General features: G+C 37.7%; 1 protein-coding gene across 3 annotated transcripts in view; it reads left to right on the top strand.

Moving 5' to 3' along the window:
• pdzrn3b (PDZ domain containing RING finger 3b) overlaps positions 1-22,873 on the top strand; it is a 116,082-nt gene that overhangs the window by 70,895 nt on the left and 22,314 nt on the right. The window contains exon 1 of one of the 3 annotated variants that reach the window (XM_055213073.2): positions 16,423-16,686. The exons of the other annotated variants lie outside the window; for them this stretch is intronic. Coding sequence (XP_055069048.1) covers positions 16,618-16,686 — 69 coding nt within the window. The 5' untranslated portion in view covers positions 16,423-16,617. Of the gene's footprint in view, positions 1-16,422; positions 16,687-22,873 lie in introns of those variants that run through there. 3 annotated transcript variants of the gene reach the window in all.

The raw sequence follows: 22,873 nt of genomic DNA, 5'->3' as shown, positions 1-22,873 counted from the left end.
CAAATGTTTACAAAAATTCCATGTTTTTAACTCTTTAATTGCCAAGTTCATAAGTGGTGTGTCACTGATTTGGGGAAAAAACACAAAATGACAGATTTTCAATATAAACTTTAATTGTGGACTGGATTTTTTAAAACCTTTTTTTACAGTCTTGGGCATGTCAAAGATTAGTCAATTATTGGCTTTGATGCATTTTTAGTTTTTGTGCAGCATCAGATTTTTTTTTTTTCTCCCTCATTTATGGTTCGTGTTAGTTTTTGCCCCATTGACTTCCACTATAACAAAATTTTTTGGATTGCAGAGCCATGAAATCTATTATTATGCATTCTTGATTGTTGGTGGTTTTTCCTTTTGCAAGGACGTAAAATTTGTCATTTTTACTGTTGATCACCATGTGGCACCATTAACCCTTTAGTAGGCATGTGCAAAATCAAAGCTTAATTTCTGGATCTCTGGCTTTGAACAATGCACAAGGGTTCAAGGCATTTTTATAGTACGTCTAAAACACCCTTGAGCTTTTAAGCATGTAGAAATTCATGTAATTTATGTTATACATCAGTTATTTAATTTGCCTCATTAAATTTTCAAGAACCCATTATCTTATTTTGGTAATACGCACTGCTCCACTCCAGAGATTTGCCTGCGTGTGAGCCACAGACCAGCTGCAAAGTGTCTTTATTTTTCGTATGGTTGCTCTTTTGAAGACACACCCTCACGTATAACGCAACCCCTGAGGGCCCCGAGGGGTCCCGGTGTCAACGTTTGAATGGCGGATACAAAGCTAGGATTCATTGTTATGGGGTCCGGAAGAAAGATGCAGAACGGCCACTGTCACTCACCCATTGCGGTGACAATCACCGGGGCTCCTTTTTTCTTCTTCTCTTTGTGTTCTTATTGAATTATGGCACTGCTTCTCTTTGTGTGTTCTGGCAATAGTAATTGAAAACATGTGACAGAAAAAGCAGCGAGCAGAGCGAGGATTTGCTCCGCTGAACATGACTCCATTAGAGTCTGACGGAGACGTTGTGATTAATATTGCAGGAAGACCGGGCTATGTGAGAAGCTATGTGAAGGAGTTTCGGTCGTAAACCTGCCTTAAACTGTCTTTGAGGCTTTATGGGTGAAAACTGAGAGCGGTTTGCCATGTATTCATCAAATTTCTCTCTCTCTCAATACACTTTTAGGATTTACTGGCTATAAAATAAAATGATAATTTAAACTGCAGACAAAAAAAATATTTTTTACATAAATGTGACCCTGGACCAGAAACCAGTTATAAGGGTTGAGATTTATACATCCTCTGAAAGCTGAATATGATGCAGCTTTCCATTGATGAATGGTTTGTAATATTCGACAATATTTGTCCAAGATATAGAGATGCAACAACTAATCGATAAAAATCAATTATGGCATTTGCTGTCAACGAATTTCATTATCGATTAGTTGGTCTGTGATGTCACATGCTCCCGCACCACCATTAGCCAACATGCACACGCGTCAGTTGTCATTTTATTCATACAATGCAAGCTGTGCGCTCAAATTCAGGTGCTGTTTCTTCATACAGCACAAGTTCACTTTCACTTGATACAATGTAAGCTGTGCGCTTATAATTAAAGTCGGGTGCTGTTTCTTAATACATCACAAGCTAATCTTTACTTCATACAACGCAAGCTGCACGTTTATTCAGGCAGTCTTCTGACCAGCTGACCTGCTTGGTTAAAAGCATGAAAGCAAAAACGCAAACGAACGCTGAAGCCTCAATTCATTTTGTTAATTGATATTTTGACATTTAAACTGTTTTACTATTTAAAAGCTGCACAAACTTTTTTATTTAAGGCTTAAAATATCTAAATCAAAAATAATATATTAGTAAAACGCTGTAGTAGTGTGTGGCTTTCGCACTTTTAAAAGTACACTTCTACACGTGAATACCTTAATTTAGTGCCTTATTTAGCTATAATATGCTAAAATATTGAGTTAAGCAAATATTAATATTTTATCCGATTAGTCGATTAATCGAAAAAAATAATCGACCAATTAATCGATAATGAAAACTATCGTTAGTTGCAGCCCTACCGAGATACAACTATTTGAAAATCTGGAATCTAAGGGTGCAAAAAAATCGAAATATTGGGAAAATCGCCTTTAAAGTTGTCCAAATGAAGTCCCTAGCAACCATATTGCCATAAAAAATCTATCATTTTAACCCATTCAGTGTATTGTTGTATTAATATACCTGTGCTACTTTGTGGTCACACATATTATATATAATAAAAAAATAAAATGGAACTTATTTTTTTGCATTTTAATTAATTTTTTTAATAATAATTTTAAATTTTTTACAATTATGTATATGTTTTCATGCATTTTTCATGTTTTCATAACAATTCATTAACATATTTTTTCTTGTATTACTTCAGATTTTGGGTAATTATTTCATTTATTAATATTTTTTATAGAAATTTATTATAACATAAATAAAATTATTTTTCTAGTGCACTGGTAAAAAAAGGTACAAAAGCTGTCACTGGGACGTTACCATTTAAAAAGGTGCGTGAGCAGCGCCTAAGTGGCGCGTGTTTTTTTTCAGCGCCCATGTTAACAAGTTAGAGCATGCAAACCGCACGCATGAACAGCGTGTGCTCGCGTAGCAGAAGCGGTTCTGAAGAAGCAGTGATGCTATCGTTTTGGCATCGGCTCTATTTTTGCTGCACTTTAATTAACTCTTTCCCTGCTAGCGTTTTTTTTTTAAGTTGGGTAGGTTAGGTTTCTTCAAAAACACCAAATTCTGAGCAAAAAATGTGAGATAATTCCATTTTTGTGAAGGACTTTTGATTCAGAGCGATCCTCAAAACATACACGGACATACAGCTGTTTGCTCTATGGCGATACTTCCGGGTTTTATAAGTTGCAGAAGAGCGCCGCCTGGTGGATAATAGCAGTATTATGCATTGTCGGAAATACTCATCATTGGCAGGGAAGCGTTTTCTCTTACTTGACGAGTTAACTCGTCAATGGCGGGGAAAGAGTTTAAAATGACGCAAATGTTTATTATGGATTGACGCATAAAAGTGTCATTTTACTATAAAATTATGAATTTGATGCCAAGTGTTTTAAACAGTCATTTCTTAAAACAATTTAAAAAAGCAATTAATTATTTACAAACACACTGTTGCCAGAGGACTGCGTTGTCATTCGCTCTCTGCGCACCACTAAATAAATCCTCATCTATCTTAATAGCCTTCAGAGAATCAGATAAATCTATACATCTAAATCTTATGGACATACTGTGGGAAGGGATTGCATCATGCTGTCAATCACTGAGTGAACCCTTTTCTTTTATCGTAAACTACAGAGTTAATAATGTAGCATGAGCTTTTATTTCTAGATATTGTGTAAATATGTCTATATCTGTCTAAATCGCAGTTATAAAAATAACACTATCAGTCAAAAAGCGTTTCAAAGATGTTTTTCTCATAGATGTATGTAAAATAAAGTAATGTGAACATGAGAGTGTACCGCAGCTGGTGTGAAAACACAACGGCCAACGCTCTCCTCACGCGCCGCTTACGCTACGCCTACGTGCTCACACGTGCTGTGTGAAACCGGCGTTAGGTGCAAAGGTGTACTTTTTTAAATGGTACCACCCCCGTGACAGCATTTGTACCTTTATTTCTGATGATCATGATAATAAAATATAAAGAGCAAATGAAGAGTTTGGTTCCAAAACGCAATAAACGCCATTTTTGAAAAAAATGAGTTACTGCCAAAATCAGTATTATATCAGGTCAGTAGTTAAAAGTAAATTCTTAATTTTACGCAAAATCCAATATCCGCCGTGTTATACTGTCATCTTTTCTCCGTTTTTTCCCAAAATGCGACAAACGCCACTCCCACTTTTTTACAGAACGCAATAACTCCATTTCTGATATTACAGCCCACCGTTCACGCAATGTAAACAAACAATGGCGGACGCGCGTAGTACACGGAGTCCTAGTTTTCCTCATCTACTTTGTACTACGTGATCAACAAACAAAACAAAATAATACTTTAATTGCATCGCTAAACCTGTGATGGGAAAGAAACGTAAGCCATCAGCATCTAACAATTTCCTTGAGAGGCACTCGGGAGACGGGTGCTTGTTCTCCCGACAGCATCAAGCTTCTCATGCTAACACATTGACCCCAGAGGATCTTATGAAAAACTGTACATAATTTTACTCAAAGTCAACGAAAATCGAGCAGGACCAAAAACATTTTACAGTCGATCGCTGTGAAAGACGTTAAGCGAAGACGTCAAGTAACCGCAATGACATGGGTTCTTAATATGACAAAGTAAGTGTTTTGATTAATAACATTAATGTTTATATTTTTAATTAGTGTGTACAACTAGTCAACTAAATGAATATAGCATGGCAAAGATGAATGCACATTTATATAGGCTATTGATTCAATAGATTTATAGCATTTTGAATAAAAACTTGTCATGGATTTATTGCATTTTGTGGAAAAAATAATCCGTTTTTATAATAAATCTTTGAAAATCAACTTATGGATTTGAATTTTTTATGTTTTTATAACCTAAAGATGCTGTGTGAAAGTTTGTAACAGAAAATAGTTGTTTTCATCTTGTCACTTTCTTGGTATAGAAAACACGTTTTTACCAAAATTTGTCAAAACGGATTTATTGCGTTTTGGAACCAAACTCTTCAAATACAGTACAAAGTACATGCTGGGTCTCTTTGTCTTATAAATACTTTCTGTTCTGCTCTTGGTGTAAGAGAAGTTTGCCTGTGGGTTAAACACATACCTACATTTGGGCTATCTCTGACATTAACTGTCTTTTGTGATTCCTCTAATACTTAACAAAAACTGTATAATACCCCGCACACAGAGATGCACATCAGGCGCTATCAGTCTGGTAGTTTGCAAACAGACGTTGCCCTTGGGCAACTATTTGTAAATGTGTTAGCAGCTGTGCGGCAGGTATCCGTTGGCCGAGACACTTATTTTCGTGTTTGCAAAACATTCTGTCTCCTTTTCTCGCTCTCTTGCTTTTTCTTTGTCGGGCAGCAAAAGATGGTTAAGAAAGTCCTCCCTTTTTCTGCTTAATGGATTATAATGTCCCTCTTGCTGAGCCGTAGTATTGTATTCCATAATGACAGCATTTGCCGAGTACTTCACCGCAAATGAAGTTTGAATTGGATGAAAATTATAGGACCCGAGGTCTTTTTAAAAGCCCTAGATGTGCATTTCCCCCATTCTTAGCCCAGAAAGAGAGGTTGTATGAAGACTAGGGTGAAATTATCTTCAGACAAACAGCCAGCTCGCTGTGGATGTTTGGGGAAAACGGCTCTTAGGGAATTATAGCCACACTAATAACCTGGAGTAAGGGAACACTGCGGCGTTCACTAATGAGGAAACTGCTTCTTTGTGGCTGGTTCCTCTTTCTTAAAGAAAACAAATACACTCAAATGCTCCCAAACGACAGCATTGATTAGCATTTGCATTCGCTGTCCAGGCTTTTAAAAACCATCTTTAAAGCAGAGACTTGTTAATTTTACCACACGCAGCTACAGATCATTACCGCAGTGCTTCTATTAAAGTATATTAATAGGAAAGTTTAATATCAATGCATTCTTTGACATTACACAAATCAGACAGAAATTTTTCTATGCATGCTGATAAAAAAGTCAATAAAAGATTGGCTAAACTGCAGACTGGAAGTAAAATGGAAACGTTAAGTAATGGCAATTGTTACAAATGAATTTTTCATGCATGCTAACGTGATTAGAGACCAAGGCCTGAATCTCCAGACGTTTGGGCTTCGATATGTAGTCTCAAACTGGAGGTGGAGATTTGATAAATTGCACTTTGATTGTTATCTGATTACATTTCGACTTGTTATCCAATTTGAATCGACTTGCTAACAAGGTTTGTATTGTCTGGTGCGAATGTGTGTGGAGAAAGGAGGTTTGGAAATGGAAATGTGCACAGTGAGCTTATACGTTATACGCATTGCGTTCGCAGTGCGAAAAGATCATGAGTTCGAACACAGGGAACACGCATTATGATAAAAATGTACTGTACTTATGCAATGCATTGTAATAATGCTTTTGTGGTACGACTAGGCTCGGCGTGATGCGTCTCAGCTTGCTTTACTTTGGCTCGGTTTGCATTTCCATTGCAGTTTAATAGCACTTCAAAGTGGGTGGGATTATAGACTTATCGTTATATTTGCGTCGCCTTTAGTGCCATGACGTAATTGTAAACTCGATACAAACAAATGCACAACACAGGAGCAATGGGGCATATTGCTGTAATAGTCTTCTTGATTTACGACATGTGGATATTTTTCACAACTTAAAGGGAAGTTTGCGAACTCGTACAACAATGTGCAGATGCCGACATCACTTGGTTTGCTCAACAACGCTTGAGCGTAAGCTAGTCTTGAATCTAGCAGTGATGTTGTTAGTGACGATTTCTCTGAACAATCAGTGATCTGCAGTGTTTAAATGTTACGTTTAGTATCGGTACAGCTCACTTGAAACCTCAACCGAGGTGGTACTAAAAAAAAGTGCCTGGTACTAGCTACTGTACATAGTGGAAAACACTCCTGTAAAGTGAGCTGTACCGAGACGTACTATGCAGTGGATTCGCTTTGAATAAAAGCGTCTCCAAATGCATAAAAGGAAACTAAAAAGTATTACATATAAAATGTCATTAAAAAAATTGTAAATTCATTCTTAATTTTATGAATCACCTTATTCTACAATTGTGAATTAAATCTTGTTCGTATGAAAATGAAGACCTGTTTGGATATATAGCATATGTCTGTGTTATATAATGTAGCCCTGTAATCAGAATGAACACGAAAATTACATCTTGACTGATGACTGATAACGAAAATTACATCATGTGCATTGTATGCGGACCCTCGTCTACACATAAAAAATGGACTATACTTCAGCCTTAAAGGAAAACACCACAGTTTTACTTACCTCAACTTGGACAAATTAATACATACCAATATTTTTTCAATTGATGCCTGCACTTAATCTTTGTACACAAAATTAAATGTGGCGATTTTTGTTTTAAGCGGATAAAAAATGAGAACTATATTGTATGGCGGAAGAGCACTTTTTTTGCAGCACTTCAACCTCGAGCGCAGTAATATTGACGGAAGTTTGAGCCGAGGTCAAAGTGCTGCAAACTAAGTGCTCTTCTGCCATACAATATACAGTTGTGTTCAAAAGTATTCAACCCCCCAATGCTGTTAAGGGTTTTAGGGAATTTAATGTACATTTGTAATTGTATTCAGAATGAAATCCTACAATGACTTCTTAAAGAACCATATGCAACTAAAATGACATCAATTGGTTTTGTAATATAGTAGTAAATGTTTCTTTTGTGAATTCTTCATTGACACAATTATTCAACCCCTTAAAAAACTACCACTCTGAAGAACAGAGGTTCATTGAAGTGTTTTCAATCAGGTATTGAAAACACCTATGGATGTCAGGGAACAGCAATAAAGCCTAATAAGCACCAATTAGGCAGCTTTAAAATGACTGTGATACTCAACTCCTTCTAAACATTTACTGGTGTGGTTACAAACATGGTGAAGTCAAAAGAATGGTCCAGGAAGACAAGAGAAGAGGTGATTAATCTTCACAGGAAGGGCAATGGCTATAAGAAGATTGTAAAGATGTTAAACATACCAAGAGACACCATAGGAAGCATCATTCGCAAATTCAAGGCAAAGGGCACTGTTGAAACGCTTCCTGGTCGTGGCAGAAAAAAGATGCTAACTGCTACTGCTGTGCGCTATCTGAAGCATAGAGTGGAAAAAAGTCCCCGTGTGACTGCTGCGGAACTGAGAAAAGATTTGTCAGATGTGGGTACTGAAGTTTCTGCTCAGACAATACGGCGCACCCTGCGTACTGAAGGCCTCCATGCCAGAACTCCCAGGCGCACCCCCTTGCTGTCTCCAAAGAATAAGAAGAGTCGACTGCAGTATGCCAAAAGTCATGTGGACAAACCACAGAAGTTTTGGGATAGTGTTCTGTGGAAAATTAGAACTGTTTGGGCCCATGGATCAACGCTATGTTTGGAGGAGGAAAAACAAGGCCTATGAAAAAAAGAACACCTTGCCTACTGTGAAGCATGGTGGGGGGTCAATCATGCTTTGGGGCTGTTTTGCTTCTGCAGGTACAGGGAAACTTCAGCGTGTGCAAGGTACCATGAATTCTCTTCAGTACCAGGAGATATTGGATGACAATGTGTTGCAGTCCGTCACAAACCGTTGGACCTTTCAACAGGACAAGGATCCCAAGCATACCTCCAAATCCACTAGAGCATGGTTGCAGAAAAAAGGCTGGAACATTTTGAAGTGATCATCGCAGTCACCAGACTTAAATCCGATTGAGAACCTCTGGTGGGACTTAAAGAAAGCAGTTGCAGTGCGCAAGCCTAAGAATGTGACTGAACTGGAGGCTTTTGCCCATGATGAATGGGCGAAGATACCCGTAGATCACTGCAAGACACTTGTGTCAAGCTATGCTTCACGTTTAAAAGCTGTTTTAACTGTAAAAGGATGTTGTACTAAGTACTAAGATTGAATGTCACTTGGGGGTTGAATAAAACTGATAATGATGTGAGCACAGAAAAGACATTTGTGGTTATTTCATTATAAATGTTATGTTATATTTGTCTGACCTACACATGCCTCTTTGATGTAATTGTAAGCAGGATGACTGAATGATCAAAATCAATGTCAAACCGGCCAAAACAATCAATTTCAGTTGGGGTTGAATAATTTTGAACACAACTGTAGTTCTCATTTTTTATCCGCTTAAAAAAATCCAACCCAGTCTCGGGGAGTTGCATATAAATAGCACTAAGTGTAAAAATCGTGAAATACATATGCCAAATTCCACTTTGGCGTGCATATGATATGCCAGTCCTTCCCATTTACTTAAACGGTGCATCTTTTTTTGTCGTTTTATTTATTGGCTTCTCAATTTTTTTTTGCTTTTTTTACAATTTTCGCTTGGGTTTAGGGTTAGAACAACTTTTTGTTATATAAAAATGACACCCAAACCCCAACTCTAACCCCAACTCCAAGCGACCATGGCTTAAATATGGACAAAACATGGAGAAACCTGTATATTAAATAACCTCATTAAGCAAATCTAAAATCTAACCCTAAACCCAAGCGAAAATGGTTTAAAAACGAAGAAAATTGAGAAACCAATAAATAAAACGACAAAAAAGCTACACCGTTTAAGTGAATGGGAAGGACTGGCGTATAATATGCACGCCAAAGTGGAATTTGGCGTATGTATTACACTTCGTGCTATTTATACGCATCTACATGAGACTGGGTAGAAAAAATCGCCACGTTTTAATTTGTGCCACCATACTTACTCGTGTACCTACTCATGTAACAGTCTTTAAATAGGGAAATCATGTAGTGTTTGGTGGTTTCTAAATTCATCCCTCTTTGGATCCTAAGGAATGACTGGGGCTAGGCTAAATGCTAACATATTCACGACGTGCTGCTTAAAGATTAAGTGCACGCATTGATAAAAGATAGGTATGTATTCATTCGTCAAAGTTGAGGTAAGAACATAGTAAAATATTGAAAAACATTGGTGTTTTCCTTTAATGACAGTGCCTCTATAAAATACAGCAAAACTAAACCAGAAACAGCTGCGCTTTTGTAAAAATGCCAAACCTTTTTCCCACCATATCAAGAGGTACAGACTGAATATGAAATCTTTTAATATCCAGTCTAATAGCGGTGGTGACAAGCATCAGGACTTGGCTCAATAAAGGAATGTCATGGCATTTAGATAATGAACCGTAAATATTATTTTATTAGGCTTAGGTTTGCAGTGAGAGGTTTTATTGTGGCAAAGGTTAGGCATTGATTTTAATGCCCTCATTATGGTCGTTAATTCCACTTCGTACGGAGAAGGCAGATGACTGCTAGCTGGAGTCCAGCCAGGGCTTAAGACATATTAGATGTGCCAGTCATAGATAGAGAATGAACTCACCTGGGTTAAGCCCCACCTCTGTCATCACCTCAACCAATTTATTTACATCTAAATCCATTTTTATCCGCTCAACCTGGAGCCTGACAGCTTTTCACTATCAGTTGTTCATTTTCTGCGAGTCCTCCAACCCTTTTTAGGACTTCTGTGGCTTTGTCCCTCTAGAATCCTTTCGAAATATTGGCTGCGTTTAATGCTCTCAGGTTTGCTGTTGTGAGATATCGTGACAGATTGGATTTGCTCTTCTTCGCTGGATAGATTTGGAGTTTTTTCATTGGCCCAAACCAGAATCCTCGATCCACCTACAGTACATCAGGTCCCCTTTAACCCAAATTAGTTTTCCCTTTAAGAATGTGGCCCGCAGTGGACCTCCGTAAAAATACTGCAGATGCCATATTTAATTTAATGTGAATGAAAACGTGGCTTAAAAGTAGATTATTAAATATGTCATACTGTCTTCAGGACTTTGTTGTGTTTTCGTAATCTTTTCCCAAGTGTTTTGTCTTCTGGAAATGATTTGGAAAGATGTATTTCCAGCGTTTCAGTATACAGCACCGTTGGACCTCACTCGTGAAACCTGAGCAGAACGAATTTCTTTGTTAATAATTCATATAACAATTGTTTACAAAAACTGTCATTTTGCATTAAACTCTCCAAATAGATTTGCACGGTGCTCGTGTTTCCCGAGTAAGGCACACTTAATGAATTCCAGTCCATAATACACAACCATACTACCAAAATGTTTTGATGACATCCCATCAAGCCTTGCTAGGATTTTTGTGTTTACAAATTTGTACAGAAGGGTTTACTGTCAGCTCTTCTTTAATTCTTATGAAACAAAAATGCCCAAAATTTCCAAATAGCCAACGCTATCCCATGGCAACTCATGTGTATTTTTCAAGTTGGCTAATTTATATTAATTTGTACGACCACATTCGTACATTTTTGAATATGACTTGCTTTTGCCCAATGACGTTGGCGTTAGGGGCGAGGTTAGGAGTGGATTTTGTTTTTTTAATGATAATTGTACGTTTTTATACGATTAACTTCATTCTTGTGAGATCAGGCTGAAATAGCCCTGCCAATACAACCAATCTCTCTCTCTCTCTATCTCTCTCTCTCTCTCTCTCTCTCTCTCTCTCTCTCTCTCTCTCGGATCAAGGGTCTCCTGGTCTTTAAACTCTCCTGCTCTATAAAAGTCTGCTAAGCACCTCCAAATCTCTCTCTTGCTATTCCTTAAGCTGTCGGATGGGCAGACTGATAGCGTGACATTTAGCCCAGTGATGTGTCAGAAATGTCGGGGCACGACTCTATTAACTCCCAACTAAACCTTAACAGAACTTTGATCCCGGGGCAGTATGAAGAGTTTTAAGTGCAGGTGGTATACAGTATTTTTTAATGTGCTTTTGGCGGCCTGGTGCTCTATTGTTGCTTTAATAGGAAGTGAACATTTCATTTAAAGGGATAGTAGTTCACCTAAAAATGAAGAAAAGTGTCAGTCTCTGACCCTCATGTTGTTCCAAACTTGTAAGACCTCCGTTCATCTTTAAGATGTTTTAGATTTTGTCCAAGAGATTTCGGACCCTCCATTGAAAAGCTATGTACGGTGTACTGTCCATGTCAAGAAAGGTAATAAAAACATCAACAAAGTTAGATCAGTTAGGGTCAGTTAGAAAATACATTTTGGTGTAAAAATAACAAAAAGTACGACTTTATTCAGCATTGTCTTCTCTTCCGGGTCTGTTGTGAACCATGTGCATGACGCTGCTGACGTACGCTGCTGCTGACGTGTTATTCTCAGACATGTTTGCGAAGATTTTGTTTTTTTTCGAACTTAAAGCATGCTTCTCCCTCAGACTGTAAACGAAGCTCATTCACTAAAAAAGCTGGGGCGCACCAGATAACACGTCAGCAGCGTCACTGCAGTCTCGTGCACGCGTTCACAACAGACATGGAAGAGAAGACAATGCTGAATGAAGTCGTAATTTTGGTTATTTTTGTACCAAAATGTATTTTCAATGCCTCAACAAATTCTAACTGACGCACTGATGTCACATGGACTACTTTGATGATGTTTTTATTACCTTTCTGGACATGGACAGTATACCGTACATAGATTTTCAATGGAGCCTCAGAATCTATTAGTTCTTACGAGTTTGGAACGACATGAGGGTGAGTCTTTAATGACATTGTTTTTATTTTTGTGAAAAAATGATTTCCTTATATTGCCCTTACCTAGCCTTTATGCATCCTTAGAGAGCTAAAATCAAAGAGTGTGGTGGTGAACAAAGACTGCATGCAACCGAGATCTTTTCAGCCCCCCGTTGTGGCAGTGCAACACAGACAACTGTTAAACTGGGTCCAGTGGGGCCACACTGAGACATCTGGAGGAACAGGCGATGAATATGAATGTTTGCATCAGAGCTTAGACCGGGAGGACATTGCTTTCTCACTGTCTCATCTTAATTAAAGTGGGGATGATGTAGCCCCTTCTGTCAAGTCACCTCCTCACCGGCCCTTCCTCCACCTCCCATGTGGCCGCAGTGACACCCCACCAAACATCATTATCTGAGTCTCGGGCTCTTTCTTTTGTTGGGATTAGGATACAGAAGTCCCTCTACCACTAATGACCAATTTTTATCTATTTTTGTGGATTCTCCAGTATTTACTAATCATAAAGCCCGTACACCTTATGCGAGGACTAAATAAGTTCTCCAGGGAAGGAGATAAGGTACAAAAAGTGTTACCATGATGAATGTTGTTACAACACATCATTTGTAGATAATGAACTAAATTGTGATTAATTTTACAAAGTGGGCAACATGCATAGGATTTAGGTCACAAAAGACAAGACAAAGGAAGATATTTTAAAGAGCACCTATTTCATTGCTAAAAACAACGTTATTTTGCGTATTTGGTGTGTTCGTGTGGTTTACGGTTAAAAAACACATTATTTTCCACATACTGTACATTTTTGTAGCTCCAGATTTCACTCTCTTCCTGAAACGCACGGATTTGAAAAGCGATGTGTCCTTGATTGGCCAGCGTATTTGGTGTGTTTGCGTGGTTTATGGTTCAAAAACACATTATTTTCCACATAACGTACATTTTTGTAGCTCCAGATTTTACTATCTTCCTGAATCGCACAGATTTTGTACAAAACTCACCAATTTCTGCAGCTAATCTGTACTTTGTGATTGGCCTGAATACCTCTGACGTCAGCCGGAAATGTGACGCTCCTTACCATGTTTGAAAGATTCGCTCACAATGCAATGCTAACAGGAGTTAACTTACAAGCTGTGAGTCTGAAGTGGGAGGAATTATGATAATGACGGTCTTTTTTGATTACAAACAGCCCTCAAAATATCTTCATAAGATCTTTTTATTCATCAGAACAAAGAAATATATACATGTTTGTAACAACATGAGTGTGAGTAAATGATTTTTAGGTGAACTATCCCTTTAAATGCATGAGATTTTGTCGATCGTGCCTGTATAGTAATCCGCTTGCTTTAGGTGAGATAAGTCGAAGGTCTGAAATCTCTTCGATCATCTTAGGCTTAGGCAGGTTATAGGCTATTCCATACATACACACAAATAGAGTCCTATCAGCTCTAAACAATTCCTCTTGGGATTAAATTTGGAAACATGATGATAAAAGAAAGACATCAAAATTATACACTGTGCCTTAATAAAGCAGACCCTCATCTTCTGCTCCACATAGTGCCTTTGTTTTTCAAGAGCTTATTTGATCTCAGCAATTCAGGACCTTCAAGCATTCAGAAATCAGATGATGTAGTAGATTCTACTTAGCAGACAATACAGTCTATATTAGACCCTTTGGGAGCCTCACCCTGCGGGGCAGGGAAACGTCAGGAATCTGGGATCCGATAGGTATCTTCTGGAAACATCTGCTGTGAGGAAATCCCACCTCTGCCACCAGATTGAACATAAACGTGTGTGCAAATACGCTCCAGTTCTCATGCTAGCCAGAGGCAGGTAGAGAAAGATGGCCCATGCCAACTGATTTCCTGTGTTATACCCTGGCGAGACATTCCCAGTGGCTCATAGTGGGCAGAGGTGGCTTAAACCAGTGTCTGAAATAATATTTCCCTCATCTGATATGTCACAAAGGAAGCCATTCTAGCTTTCCTGATATCTCAGGACCGCAAAACATGGTTTTGTTGAAACAGAAAGACATGGAATGTGGATGGACATTTAAAGGAATGTCATGTTATTTTCTCCTACTAGTGTATTCTGGACTGACTAATCCTAACAATATATTCAACGAACAATATTTTTGCCATGTAAGCTTTAATACTTAGACAAAACTATCAGTGGCATGGGTTTCAAGGCATAATGCAGTGAATTAAAGTTTTTATTGTGATTTCACCAATAAATAAAGTACCCAGGTGATTCTCACGAAACCATTGAAACACCACGGCACTAATGATTTTAGCTTTAAAATGTGTAATATAGTAACATTAAAAAGCGTCAAAATTAACACAATACTGTGTTCTACCTTGCACAATGTGTGATTTCAACATAAGAATTTATAATTGGAAATTTTATCTCATTTTCTGCTGAAATTCTCATTACCGCAATGTGTCCGGCTGTGTTTGAACATGTGTTATGTTGTAGTTGAATCAAATTAACACAAAAATATTAAGAAAAAAAATAAATGGATGTTTTGCGAGACACATAGATGACAGAAAAAATATTTACTGAATATTCATGTAATAATAATGAAGAAAAATTAGGAAAATGATGTGTCCATGCCTGATGTTCTCATCCTCCGCAACACTTTTTGAGAACAGTTTAAGCACACATACAGAATTTTAATAAAGTTTGATTTTGAGTGACCAAGCACATGGACCAGTTACTTCAAGATGGCTACCAGGTTAGATCATTTTTTACAGTTAATTTGAAATATTGTCTTGTCAGAATGCTTACACGACATTTTGATTATCATTACCGCAACAGATGCTTATTAAATGTTAATTTAATTAATAGAAGCATAATACTTTGATTTTAAATGCATGTGCAGAATCTAAAAATTATGTTCTTTCAGGTTTGTCATGTCATTTTGAAAATATGTCAGTGTTGATGTTTTCTGACTGTTGCCGTAATGAGATTTTTTAGGACTAATTTTTTAAATTATGTTACAAAAAGTGTTAAATGCTAAGTAAACGTTTTTAAATTAATGTTCCCATTTACTCCAGACTTTGTTTTTCAATGTCTGGTGGGAAAAAAAGTAAATTTTAGCAATTTCTACATTTTCATGCTTGACATTTTTAAAACCAAGTTTTCGTGAGAATCACCCACCCACTTTTTACTTTGCACTTGCATTTACGCGTTTGGAAGATGATTTTGTCCAAAGCTAATTCAATTTAAAGTTTTTGTCAGTTTCCGTTCCCTTGGGATCGAACCCATGACTCTGTATTGCTAATGCAATATACCAGTTAAGTTATGGGGTTTTGTTTTGTGTTTTGTTTGTAACATTGCTTTTCGTCTGCAACCAGACTACTTACTAGATAGATTTATCATCGATTTATTGGTTTATATTATTTTAAAGATAGACAGTCTTTTCGAATACAACTCAAATATCATTAGTGATGACACTAGCGGCCCAAGAAACATTTGCATTCGTTAATGTCACACCACACGAATTGGGATGCTTTGTATGCGTAGTATCAGCGTGTGAAATGATATCATAATTCTCATGCTGGCTCGAACACTGGTCAGTGTTTCTCTAATTGGCACTTATGTTTGGTTGGCTGAGTGGCACCACTGTAATGTGCATATTTGATGCCAGGTCTGGCTGTCCTTTTGTCAACTATGGTGCAATAAAGGCAGACTCATGAATGAGAAGGAGACCAAGAGCACCATGTCATTTTGCATCAATAGTGAGGTTACAAGAAGAGATTAGACTTTACAAAATATTTTATGTAAATATACTGTATTTGACCACTTTGTCAAGTGCAATGGATCTAAAAAATGTTATCCTTGCTTCTGCAAAAAAATATTTTTACAATTTAAGTATGAATGATTTACATAAACAAAGAAAAAAGCCCTTTGGTTCATTTATTGAATGAGTGCTGTCTTTTTTTATTATTATTTGCATAATTATTTTACCACAAAGACTGTCGTTTATTGTTTGCATAATGTCTTTGTTTTTACATATCAGTGTAATTCATCTTAACCAGCTGTAAATGCACCCCAGCCATTTACTCTCTGTGGTGCTATAGGACAGCCCCCCTTATGAATATTTAATGTGACCACGCTTAATATGCATGATGGGGTGTGCATAATTAGCAGCATGTTCCCAGTGTGAGCAGCTGAGGCAGACGGGAGATTCAGATAGATGAATGCTGTTGGACTGAGACAGACCTCCAGGCGGACGCTCACACTTGCCGCTGCATGCCGCGTGAATCTGACATAATAAAGAGGGAAAAGACAGACGAAGAGAAAGGAGAGTGCACATGTGAAAGAAAAGGAGAGAGCTTGCTGAGTTTCTGCTCTCCGTCTGGAGTAAGACTAGATGTTGTGATCTGTCCAACATGGGATGCAGAGTTTGTACTCTACAGAAACCTCCGGAGCAGTACAAACTACTGTATGAAGTGTGCCAGGTAACCGCTGTCTTTGTTGCCTGCAGTAAATTGTGGATTGGTCTTCATAATTGGTCAAAGAGCACTTTTGCACTTTATGCAGTTTCTTAGGATGACTCTTTTATTCAGCATTTTTATTTAAAATTGTGTTGTTGATGCAAAGGTTTGATGCATTTTGATTTTTAAATACTTCAGGTTAGAGTTGTGGATTCATCTCTCTTGTCAGATGTATTTTCTAAATCATGTTGTATTTGGAGATGAATGCTGTTGAAGTGGACCTGATGTTGTAAGACTTTAATTAAGTGTAAGATGTGTTGTCTTAAATGTATAAGACATCAGGTCATTGGGGATAATGTGTCTCTGTGAGTTGTTTTACACAGGTTTTCAGATTTCTTTTTAAATGCAGAAGTTATATTTAAAGTCTGATCTTTGCATCTTTAGAAGTTTATAGCTGACAAGCTACGCTGTCAGAAAAATGGACTCTAGCTGTCATTGGGGCAGTACCCAAAAAGTACACATTTGCACCTAAAGAGTTCATATTAGTACCTCATATTGGTATAAAATATATCCATATATGTAGCTTAATGGTACACATGAGGACCTTTTTAAAGCGTACAACCCTAGTGACATCTTGGCATCACTGAAACACTTTTTGCTATATTTTTTTAATTACAAATGTGACCCTCAAATGTCATAAGGGTAATTGTTTTGAATCTTGGGATTTATACATCATCTGAAAGCTGAATAAATAAGCTTTATGTTGATGTATTGTTAGGATTGGCTTAAAATCTGGAATATGAGGCTGCAAAAAATCAAAATTTTGAGAAAATCGCCTTTAAAGTTGTCCAAATTAAGTCCTTAGCAACTCAAAAAAAATAAAGTTTTGAGATATTTATGGTAGGAAATTTACAAAAATCTTAATTGAACATGATCTATACTTGATATCCTAAAGATTTTTGGCATAAAAGAAAAATCAATCATTGTGACTCATTCGATGTATTTTTGTCTTTTGCTACAAATATACCTGTGCTACTTGTGATACAGGATCACAAATTTAATTGATAATAAGGAAGACAATGAAGGTTTAAGGCTTCATTGCTGGTTTGTATTTTGTTAAAGGATTAGTCCATTTTCTTATAAAAAATCCAGATAATTTACTCACCACCATGGCATCCAAAATGTTGATGGCTTTCTTTGTTCAGTCGAGAAGAAATTATGTTTTTTGAATAAAACTTTCCGTGATTTATCTCATTTTAATGGACTTTAATGGACCCCAACACTTAACAGTTTTAATGGAGTTTAAAATTGCAGTTTCAAAGGACTCTAAACAATCTCAAATGAGACATAAGGGTCTTATCTAGTGAAACGATTGTCATTTTTGGCAAGAAAAATAAAAAATATGCACTTTTAAAACACAAATTCTCGTCTTCCTCCGGCTGTGTGATGCTTCAGCGCGACCTCACGTAAATGTGTAATGACATCGAAAGGTCACGTGTTACATATATGAAACGAACATTTGCGGACCATTTTAAACAATAAACTGACACAAAGACATTAATTAGTTTTCTTTCGACATACAACAACGTCGGAACGGTCCTCTTTCTCCACACTTGTTAACACTTGCGCGTAGTTTCGATACGTCATCTGCGTGACAGCACCGTAGATAGACGAGAATTTGTGGTTTAAAAGTGCATCTTTTTGTTTTTCTTGCCAAAAATGACGTTCGTTTCGCTGGATGGGACCCTTGTGACTCGTTTGAGATCATTTAGAGTCCTTTGAAACTGCAATTTTAAACTGCATTAAAACTGTTATGTGTTGGGGTCCATTAAAGTCCATTAAAATGAGAAAAATCCTGGAATGTTTTCCTCAAAAAACATAATTTCTTCTCGACTGAACAAAGAAAGACATCAACATTTTGGATGACATGGTGGTGAGTAAATTATCTGGATTTTTTTTTTAAGAAAATTGACTAATCCTTTAAGTCTACTAAAGAATCAAATATACTATAAAAATATTTTTAACCCCATCAGGCCCTGCGTCCACTGGAATGGGCATCACATGTTTTGTGATTTAAACACAATAAAAATGCTGATCAACCAATAAAAATAAGGCGCACTGATTAAATTAGGTCTGAAGGGGTTAATATTCAAAAGTAATGAACCCTTTTTATTTTCACCCATTTAGCTTGAATAGGCATACGTTTGGTTGTATTCTTTATTTTCTACGTGACTTAATTGGGTTATCCAGATATTTTTATGCATCTTGTCATGCATCCATCTATTAAACACTGTTCTTGTAAATCATATTACTTTTTGACATTGAAGTCAGCATTGATTTGTCTTTTGTGGGTTGTGTGATCGCCTTTGACTTGTCTGTAACCAAATCACTGGTGGTTTGCAGATTTAAACCAGTAGGGGGCTTCTACACAGTGTCCTTCCCAACAAACATGCTTGCACAATGGCACACACATACTCGCAGATATTGAGTTATCAAGAGATAACAACAACTAGAATTATTAAACCTATTATTAGTTCCACACACTTCTCATTGATCTTCTCTTTAACTAAGAAAATACCTAGAAGATATTTTAGTCTTTAATTAAATCTGTTTTATAAAATAATAATTTTTTTGGAAATAAAAGCAACCCTTCAGATTATATGACTGACCACATTGGTAGGACTTCTTTACCCAGTGAGGATGCATACTTTGTTTGTATGCTGTGCATGGAGAATGCTTTCAGTAGACCTAATGAGTGCCCACTTTGTCCCCCCTTTCACGATTTCCCATAGTGGCTGTTTTTCTGCATTAGCTGTTGATGACGGCACGGGCGCTGTTCTGAAAGGCTCCTCTTTGATCGCACAGGCTGTGTGAAAGCGGGACTAAAAGCTTTTTTTCCCCGTTTAGGGCCGAGTGTATATATCCTCGTGTTTGTGTGTCCCACAACAGCAAAGGGTCTCTGTTTGTTAACAACCCAACAGCCGACGGTGGGCTTCAAAGGAACAGTCAGTCTTTTTAAAACCCTGCTGAAAATTGAATAAAACAAGATACAATGGCCCATATTGGGGCCATCACGCTAGGGCTTCATAGATGTCAGGTCGCTGTCAGTTATGTTTGATTGACAGGAGACCATGCTGGTTTTTGTCTCATTTTTAGTTACCTCCCAGCTGAGCAGCCGCAAGCAAATATTTGAAAATGTTCAAATCTTGTTCGTCACACTTTGTGTGACATTGATGTGTCACTTGAGAAGCTTTGATATTTCTGTCTTTTGTAATGTTTGTGGCTGTTTTTTGGCTGTTTTTTCCCATCATGCTCTGGGGCAGCATGAAAAGAATCAAATGGATTGGGTTACGATTATGCGCATCCTTTGCTTCTCATTTTGTAGCTTTAAAACTTTTCTTGAGTAAATAAATCGGCTGCCTATGTATTTGTTTACTTTTGAGCAATATCGCATGGTAATTACGACTCTCAAACTTGTAAGTAGTAACTTGATTGGCAACTGTAATAAATATGTAAATAATCGTCAGTATAGATACCACAGACAGATAATGGCGTTTTTGTGAGATCCGACCGGCCTGAAGGAGTGTTTGATGTAGGGGGGGTTTGTTGGTGGGGTAATGGTTCACTTTTGGCTGGTGCTGGGGTCGTTCACAATTAATGTCTGAGTGGCGGCAGGAAGTTGCAGGGCTTTAATGAATAGAGTGAAAGATTCGTTTGAAGTGTGAAAGCGATCTGTTGACTCATCTTGTCCCAGTCGCCCGTTTACCCGTGTGTCCGGCTGACCTCTCTAAAGCACGAGGCACACGTTCATCTTTGTCGTATCGTTTCTGATACGAGATGGCATTGTGGGATTGTATTTTTTGCAACAGATTGACACTGACCTTATAAACTGCTTTTTCTGAAATGATGCTTTATTGGAATGGTTGGAGAGGGTGTAGAGAGAGAATATCGGTGAGAGAGTATACATGCATTTACCGCGGTGAATTGGATGGCATACACGCTGGCCCCATCTCCAGATAATACACACAGATCCTCATCATTAGGGTGTCTGGCACTACGCCTGTTCTCTCTCAATCTCTCCCTCTTTGGTTCTCTTATGTCTCTCTTAGAGCTCCCCAGAGACAAAGTGATCCAGAAGGATGCCTTCTCTTAACACACACACACACCAGAGATTTCATGGTTAAGAAATGTTATCATAGGCAGATGCTTCAAGGCATAATACACATATCTTGAGTGATGGGAATCATGAAGAATTTATACTCGCTAAAATATCTACTGTAAACAGCCGTCCCTGTTCGTTGGCTTAAATAATTGAATTCAAATTTATTTCTATAGCACTTTTTACAGTTTTGCTTTGTTGCATTTTAGAAAAAGCAGTAGAGAAATAAGAAAATTAAATAATACATGAAATTTATGAAATAAAGTGCTGTATTATATAAGATTCTTAAAACAGTGGTTCTCAAACTTTTCGGCAGGCAGCCTCACTTGTGTAGTGCAACATAAAGGTGCTGTATACAACTTAACAAAGAACCTATTGAGAACCTTAAAGGGACACTCCACTTTTTTAAAAATATGCTAATTTTCCAGCTCCCCTACAGTTAAACATTTGATTTTTACCGTTTTGGAATCCATTCAGGTGATCTTTGGGTCTGGCGGTACCACTTTTAGCATAGCTTAGCACAATCCATTGAATCTGATTAGACCATTAGCATTGCACTCAAAAATAAGATTTTCTGTATTTTTCCTATTTAAAACTTGACTCTTCGGTAGTTACATCGTGTACTAAGACCGAGGGAAAATTAAAAGTTGTGATTTTCTATGCCGATACGGCTAGGAACTATACTCTCATTCTGGCGTAATAATCAAGGACTTTGCTGCCGTAACATGGCTGCAAGAGGCGCATTGATATTACACAGTCCCCGACTATTGAAAGTTACAAAGGGGACTATTTTCGGGCACTGCGTAATATCATTGCGCCTTCTGCGGCCATGTTACGGCAGCAAAGTCCTTGATTATTACACCAGAATGAGAGTATAGTTCCTAGCCATATTGGTCACAGAAGCCCCTCCCATGACACAAATTTCCGCGTGAATGTCTCGAATGACTAGAATTACACGCGCGAATGAAGCGAGTGAACTCAAATGTTCAAGCGTCCAACTACGTGCGAATAGCGCGTTTTTGCCGCCTCTACCGCAGCTGGTGGGAATGCACCATTAGTGCACGATGTAACTACAGAAGAGTCAAGTTTTAAATAGGAAAATACCAAAATTCTTCGGGCATTTTTGAGTGCGATGCTAATGGTCTAATCAGATTAAATGGATTATGCTAAGCTATGCTAAAAGTGGTAGCGCCAGACCCGGAGATCGGCTGAATGGATTCCAAAATGGTAAAAATTAAGTATTTAACTCTAGGGGAGCTAAAAAAGGGGCATATTTTCAAAAAAAATTAGAGTGTCCCTTTAAGGAATACTTTCCGGCTTCCTCTTTTTCTCGCAGTACTTTTACATTTATCAAAGGTCTTCATTCAGCCTACTGATTTCAATGTTAGATACCCATTTAAAAACACTCAGAGGAAAAGCAAATTAGTCCCTTTAAACCTGCAGGTCAAGAGAAGGTTATTTTCCCCTTCAGTTAAAATAATTAGAGGCCAGATAGGATTCAGTGCAAGCACGTCCCAAAGTAAACTTGATCTGTCTCTCACTGTGCTGAACTCGATGCTCTCAGCTTTAAAGCAGGAGAGACATGCACCGTGTGGAGATTAAGACTCCTTTGTCCCTGATGGGTCCGTGTTGGTTGGCCGGGGAAGACTTTATTCGACAGTCTTGAGGCTCCTAATCTTCCTAGAAGTGGCCGGTAATGGTCGCGGCGCCTGTCTGCACCACCTTCTGTTTAATTACAGTATCAAAACAGTCACAATGGTGAAACTTGCACTAAAATTAGGTAATAGTCTTGATGCATTATATACCTCTGTATTGTTTAGTTACATCAGACTAGAGATTAATGTAAACTACCTTAGCAACTTGCATGATTCCTTACTTTCAATTAGAGAATTTACTACGAAGAAGTGAAACAAAACAGTTCCATTGTGCCTTAGGGAAAGCTCAGTCTAGTTGGTTAAATCGGGTCATCTCTTCTTTACAGCTGTTTATAGCAGGTGGCCAGCAGCCAATGTGTAGAGATCACTACCCTTCAATCTACAGACTGTCCTATAG

This window comes from Misgurnus anguillicaudatus, chromosome 8 (assembly GCF_027580225.2).
Source record: "Misgurnus anguillicaudatus chromosome 8, ASM2758022v2, whole genome shotgun sequence".
Classification (NCBI taxonomy): domain Eukaryota; kingdom Metazoa; phylum Chordata; class Actinopteri; order Cypriniformes; family Cobitidae; genus Misgurnus; species Misgurnus anguillicaudatus.
The sequence above is the reverse complement of the archived record's forward strand: the minus strand, read 5'-3'. Positions and strand labels throughout refer to the sequence as shown.